General features: G+C 35.9%; 1 protein-coding gene across 1 annotated transcript; it reads right to left on the reverse strand.

Moving 5' to 3' along the window:
• Positions 1-2,145: 2,145 nt before the first annotated feature.
• ccdc28a (coiled-coil domain containing 28A) lies at positions 2,146-6,237 on the reverse strand. The gene is made up of 6 exons (XM_026926567.3): positions 6,067-6,237; positions 5,391-5,575; positions 4,049-4,206; positions 3,793-3,947; positions 3,446-3,468; positions 2,146-2,871 (listed from the first exon to the last, which is right to left on the reverse strand). Exons 2-6 carry the CDS (start codon positions 5,567-5,569, stop codon positions 2,814-2,816), a joined length of 573 nt encoding a protein of 190 aa, XP_026782368.1. The 5' UTR covers positions 5,570-5,575; positions 6,067-6,237; the 3' UTR covers positions 2,146-2,813.
• Positions 6,238-7,051: the final 814 nt, after the last annotated feature.

Consider the following 7,051-nt stretch of genomic DNA (forward strand, 5'->3'; position numbering starts at 1 on the left):
TAAAATCACATAATAACAATCTATGTATTAGACTTCATTGCCCATTTCCTGTTAAAGTCCATCCCAACCTTGCGACAGCTTCCTGATCCAGCCATGAGGAAGATTTCAATATGTTCTTCTTTTGTCAAAGGCATCCTTAAAGGCTATCTGAAAAAAAAAACTAACTATGGAAAATTTTGACAAATTTTGTAGACTGCATTGTTACAGATACTAGTATTGGTATCAGTCCGATACTGTGCTCATTATCTCATAGCCTGGTGCAGTGGGTAAATAAAAATTAAGTAAAATGTAGAAACACACGCTTTCAAAGTTCTGGTATGCACCAAAACATCACTCCTTTAACGCTTCAACATTAGTCAGATGAACTTGCTAAAGCTCGCCCACCCTGTTTACAGCTTCTAATTGTAATTTCAAATCCAAGTACCTTAGATATCCAAAACAAAACTGTCAATACATAGTTCTTCAGACATTCTGTTCTTTTTTTTTTTTTTTTTTTTTGGTGTATTGTGGATGATGACAGCTAATTTGTGTAAATCGATTTGAAACTTTTGGAAGTCAGACAAAATACTATAAAAAAAAAATCACTATATGTAATATAATAATCATAATAATAATCACTATATATACACAGCACAGTAATAAGTGTGTGTTATAAGATTAGGCTATTCATCTCAGTTATCCCACTACACTTTACACAGAAAACAAGCGCGTCAAGAAACGTGGTTTCCCCGTGGAATACTGATGCTACAGTTCTTTTATATACTACTATTATGGTAGTGTCTGATTTACAGTGCCATTCAAAAGCTTCTTCCGTGCAACATTCTTTCTCACCAGAACATAGAATGAAACAGATTTCCCTCATATCTTCCAACTGAAATGGGTTTTAAAAAATGTTTCATTCATATGTTTTTGTAGTTGGGAATGGGTTTCACTGACACTCCCAGAAAGTCATTTCCTCATGTATATTCCAAATCATATGTAAATGTGTCTTTGTTTTTTTTTAACTCAACTCAACCCACGGATCATTCTTTTCCACTGAAAACACAGAGGAGAAATGATTTACCTGTGTAGACCTAAATGCATTTAGGCATCTGTCTCATATTTTGTACCCTTGTTGCCGAGGTGTAAGTAACCCAGTAAATGTAAAAGTAATGTAATGTAAAATAAATGTAAAAGAATCTCATGCATTCTGACATCCAGTTTGACAGTGTCAAAAATAATTACATCCCTTTCTTGTTTTTATTGGATTTTAGGGTCCCTGGAGGACTAGTGGGTAGGCCTCGGTGCTCCACCGCCGTGGCCCAGGTTCAATTCCTGGCCATGGAACCAACCCCAGCCACTGGAGTTGCACAAAAAAACATTGCTCTCCCAGTGCCAGTCATAAGCCAGGATTAAACTGGGGAGGGTTGCATCAGGAAGGACATCCGGCGTGAAAACTGTGCCAAGTCAAATATGCGGATCTGCTGTGGCGACCCCTAATGGGAGCAGCCAAAAGAACAACTTGTTTCCATAGGATTTTGCATGTGTTTCCTGCTAACAAAATGAATACAGATGGCAACAAATAAATGTGTTTGAAGGTCAAACTATGTCATTTGATTTAAAGCTGCAATAGTCAATGTTTTTTTTCTTTTCATACTTGTTAGATTAACCTGAAAGATATGTAAAACATGATCAAAAATAATGGTTTAATCCATGGTCTGAACACAATTGTATGAAGTGGCTAAGAAAACCCATTCAGAAAATTGATTTCTGGTCCGGAATGCCTCCTGTCAGGCCACTGTACATCCTGGGGGCGGAGCTTCGTAAACATGGGTGTGAATTGGGGGTGGGAAAAAAATATTTAAATATCAAACCCAACTACTTAACCATTAGAGATCTAATCTTGAAAAACATGTCTAATCTTACCTAATACACCTTTCAGACATTGATGAATAATGTGCAGTGTGTAAAACTGTCATTAATACTTTAACTTGGATAGGAAATCTTTGGTGCGCTGTTTTGTCTCACTTGTAATTACATCTAATTAGCCTAATGAGTAAATAAACATAGCCTGTATTTCTGAATGTGTGCAACATTGTATTGCATTGCATAGTGCAAACTGTCAGTACAGGAGATACAGAAGATTTACTACAAATTACTCAGATATTAGAGTCATAAGTAATTGAATTTTATTGATGGCATCAAGAAAACCAATCCACATAAACCACCAGAATTCAACCAATTATATTAGAATTGAAAACCACTTCACTTTTAAATAAAATACATTTGTAGCATAGACTATTATAAAAAATAACATTTTACCAAGCAGTCTGAGTCACACAAACCGTTCCTCTGCACACTCTCAAACACTGCATTAAGGCAAATACTTGGCTTTAGTAAAAAGCAACATGCTTCCCAAACTCTTACCAACACCTTTCCTGTTAACAATGTCAAAACACAGTGTTCAATTAAAATATTTAAAATCTTTATTTATGAAAATTTCAAAAAAAAAAAAAAAAGAAATATGGTTATTAAATAAAGTGAATAGTGATATGCATATTGCAAATGTTCTCGTATTGCACAATTGTAAGGCAATATTTAAGATCCAACATTCTGATTTAGTAAAGATACAGAAGTAGTCTGGTCCTAAACTCATATGGGTAAGACATTAGTTGAAAAATGTAATAAAATGTTGAGTTATGTGCCATTTAAGACTAAACTGTGAAAGTAAGCCCGTTCAAGAAGTTCACAAATGCAACAATACTGAGTGATATGCTGTTTCTCTGTAACAGATATATGAACAGGTCTGCAACGGGCATCAGAACCACAACATTTCATACGTCGGAGGATGGTCTGGGGGCATCTTGGTTATCAGCTAGGTTTAGCTTTTGTCTGGAGAATCATGGTTGAGGAACTTTAAAAACTAAGAGCAGGTAAGACATACAGTATTGTGCACAAGTCTTCAAAAATAATGAAATTAAATGTTTGTACATGAAAAAAAACCAGTAATAAATGAAACAAGTCAATATTTGGTGTGACGTCCCTTTGCTTAAAAAAAAAAATAAAGTAATCGCAGGTATAATTTGTGCAGTTTTATAAGGAGCTGTAAGTGTTACTGAGCATCTTGCAGAAGCAGCCTTCATTATGTTTTTTTGTCTGAAAAGTGTCTCTTATGTAATATGCTGCTTTCTTTCTTGACAGACAAAACATTTTTTTCCTGTAACATTTAATTTTATGCTGGAAAACTAATGTTTGGAAATCTAAAATGTTTTTGTACTGATTCAATAATGTAGAAGTCATAAAATATAAGTTTGTACTACAAAAAAAAAATAGGGTGCCTAAGACTTTTGCATATTGTATTGTATACACAGCACTCAACAACAGTCAACTAACATAGCTGGGTTTTGATGCAAGGAACAATTCCTGAATGTTGTTTTTTATAAATAGACTTACACTGAAAGGATACATTGACGAACTCAACTCTTCAAGCTGAAAAAAAAAACAATATACATGTTGTGTAAGATTAAACAGTGAAATGCAGCTTTGTTATTGTCAGTAAAATCAATTTCCTATAAAAAAAAATTCCTAAATTCAAAATTTGTGATAAAGTGAAAGACGCATGCTAAGTAGTTGTTTAGTAATGTTCTATATTAGAATTCTATATTATAGTATATATCAAATTAGTATTGCATACATACATTTAGGTATAAATGAAAAGAATTCCCAAAAAGTGTTTAGACCTGAGAATCTGCTACTTCTACATACTTCACAACTGTTATAAATAGTTTACAGACATAAATTATTAGCGCTTACATTCAGTAGAAGTTTGTCCATATTGGTATCACAGGCAAGCTTGCGCTGGTCCACAGGCATGTCATCCACTTCTGCATTGAGGTCGAAGTGCAGTCGAGCGAGTTTCTCCTGCATCTCTCGAACATGCTCCATTTGATCAATGGAACACTCATTGCCTTGCGTACAAACAGAAAGTTCAAGTTTTTCCTCTTTCTTTAGGAGGAATTAGGGCGTCAATATATCAAGATACAATTGCGGATTAAAATGTCAGCTTTACCAAAGGCCTGCAGTTTTCCAGAGTGGAAGTCATTGAGGAGGCTAAGCAAGCCTTTCTCCATCTCCTGCACATCAGACACGTCCGTGAGGAAGGAGTGCTGAATAGGGGCAGCCTGGTTACTCAACTGACTCTGTAGCTTCGGCTTATCTCTCACACCTCTGCACATCATCAAAAAGGACAGTTGTCAGGTTTTGGTTTTAAGTTACGCTTCATTTCCCATGTAGTCACAACCTGTTGCACGTGTCTTAGGCCTTTCTTCGCTGCAGGTGGGATGCTGCACATGCTCTCTATGATATACACTATATGGTCAAAGGTTTGTGGACACCTGACCATCACACCCATATGTGGTTCTTCCACAAACGGTTACCACAAAGTTAGAAGCACGTCATTACATAGAATGTCTTCGTACGCTGTAGTATTACAATTTCTCTTCACTGGAACTAAGGGGCCCAAACGTGCCAAAGAGAGGAACAAAGCACAAAGAGAGGTCCATGGTTTGCCAAGGCTGGAGTAGAAGAACTCAAGTAGCCTGCACAAAGCCCTGACCTCAACCCCACTGAACACTTGTGGGATGAACTGGAACTCCGACGGCACACCAGACCTCCTCACCAAACATCAGTGCCTGATCTCACTAATACTCATATAGCTGAATGGACACAAATCCCCACAGCCACGCTCCAAAATCTAGTGGAAAGTCTTCCCTGAAGAGTAGAGGTTATAATAACAGGAAAAAGGGGACTAAATCTGGAATGGGATGTTCAACAAGCACATATGGGTGGGATGGTTAGGTGAACTTTTGGCCATATAGTGTATAAACATTACTAAATGATACCACACCATTACTAGGCTTCTAAACTCCCCTAGAGTAAAACACTCAGCTCTGCTATGAGATTGGGTTATATGCAGGATCTGATAGTACGTTAACTCCAGTTAATTAATATTAATAATAATGTATAATAAAACCGGATGATCTACGTTAATAAGTTACTGAAAAAACATGTTCTTCCTGCGTCCACATTGGTTTCCTCAGGTTCTCTGATTTCTTTCCACCTCCCATAAATATGCCCATAGATGGATAAGTGTAAATGAGTGTGTGAATGTGTGTGTGTGTGTGTGTGTGTGTGGTGCCCTGTGATGGACTGGCATCCCACTCAGGGTTCCTCATGCCCAGTATTCCTGGGATAGGCTCTGGATCCATCGCCTTGGCCATGATAACACGGTTACTGCTTCCATAAAGCTTCAAGCTTTCATAAATTTTCCTTTTAAGCTAATTTAGTATCAGTCATCATCCGAACACGTTATTGAAATGTATTTTACTTTCTGCTCCTTTGCCACGGCTCACCTGCGATATTTCGTCTTCTGGTTTGAGTGCGTGCCAGTGCCAGTGCCAATGACCCCAAACGCCCTGCTGCCAGAGATGAGGTTCTTTCGGGCAGTGACTGGAGGAGCAGCCTGGTTGGTCGAGGGTCTTGGACTTTTTCGTTTCATCTTCCTCTCCTCCATTCTGCCAAAGTTCAACATCCAAATCTTGCAGAAAGGAAAACATTCAGAGGATTAACCACTAGTGCACATTACAGGATGAGAGGAGGGGTGATAGTGAGGGGTAAACTCTTTATACAACTACATGAGGAGATCAGAAGCAGTAAGTTCAGGCTAATATTCATCTCAGTAGAAAAAAATTGTTTCAGTAATGTTATTATTTCTGTGATCTACAGCCCTGTACATGGAGGAACAGGGCTGGTGATCACACTTCCTAGCTCCTGGAGCTGTTTTGTTTACAAACGGAGCTTGGAGCTTGAAAGGGTTGGAACCATACTTCAGGGTTCACCTTGCTCTAGCATTAAGGTCATTAAGGTAATAAAATAAAATGTTTTAGTACCATGATCAATGATAGAGTATGAAATCATGTCAGAAAACAAATCTAGTCCTATAGTCACATCGGGTGTGTGTAGCCTGCTGTAATAGTTAGCAAATAATTCATGTCATGTGTACAATGACAGCTGTGCAAAAGAGTTTACCTCCAACTGTACACTTCTCCGTTAAACTGAAGAAATATATTTTCTGCAAAACATTCCTAGAAAGCCTGAAGCGAGTCTCTTAAAACGCAAGTAGCCTCTGACTGATCGAAAAGTTTACAAACGCCACTTCCTTGTTGCGCTGTGTGACGTCACGTCCTGTTCTTCTCAGGACGAAACTATTACACATATAACATATATTTTACCATGTTTATATTTATATTTATATTTATAATATGTTTATACTTATTTTATTTTATATTTTAATATTATACAATATGTTTATATATATTTTCTTTTATATTTTAATTTACGTATAATATTATACATCTATTTTACCATGTTTATATTTATTTTTATAATATGTCTATACTTCTTTTATTTTATATTTTAATATTATACATATACTATTATAAATATATTATACTATGTTTATACTTATATTCATAATATGTTTTACTTCTTTTATTTTACATTTTAATATTATACAATAATGTTTATATTTCTTTTATTTTATATTTTAATATTATACATATTTTTTTTATATAAACAAAAAGCTAATCATACATTTGTCATATATGAACACAATGGTTTGTAAAAAGCTGTCTATTATAGGGAATAAATTTTGCCTTTAAGAGTTGTTTTATTTATACTATTTAAAGTGAAGCTATAAACCCTGTGTTGACTTACTGTTCATGGGTCATAATAACTTTGGGCAGATAATTATATTTGCTATGACTTGTATGTATCTTGAATACAGCTATGTTTTCTGAGGAACAGTAAAGACACACAAAACCACTTGTTAGATAATCTGGGGATGCTGCTACCAGCAGGTGTGTAATCAGATTTGAGTGTAAATAAGACATAATGCAACAGAGTCTAATTTTGTAAAAGCAGTTGGTGTCAATTGATATTTCAGCACTTTTTGTAATGTTTTATTTTGGGGTGAAATGCCTTGATCATAACCTCACGCACTTTCAGTAACCTG

This window comes from Pangasianodon hypophthalmus, chromosome 10, assembly GCF_027358585.1.
Source record: "Pangasianodon hypophthalmus isolate fPanHyp1 chromosome 10, fPanHyp1.pri, whole genome shotgun sequence".
Taxonomy (NCBI): Eukaryota; Metazoa; Chordata; class Actinopteri; order Siluriformes; family Pangasiidae; genus Pangasianodon; species Pangasianodon hypophthalmus.

What these genes read in the sequence shown, in the direction of transcription:
- ccdc28a (XM_026926567.3), bottom strand. Translation starts at nt 5,569, where the DNA reads ATGTTGAACTTTGGCAGAATGGAGGAGAGGAAGATGAAACGAAAAAGT. An exon ending in CAGAAGACGAAATATCGCAG is followed by an intron (nt 4,207 to 5,390) that starts GTGAGCCGTGGC and finishes GATGATGTGCAG; the next exon opens with AGGTGTGAGAGATAAGCCGA. An exon ending in GAAGAGTTGAGTTCGTCAAT is followed by an intron (nt 2,872 to 3,445) that starts GTATCCTTTCAG and finishes ATGATTCTCCAG; the next exon opens with ACAAAAGCTAAACCTAGCTG.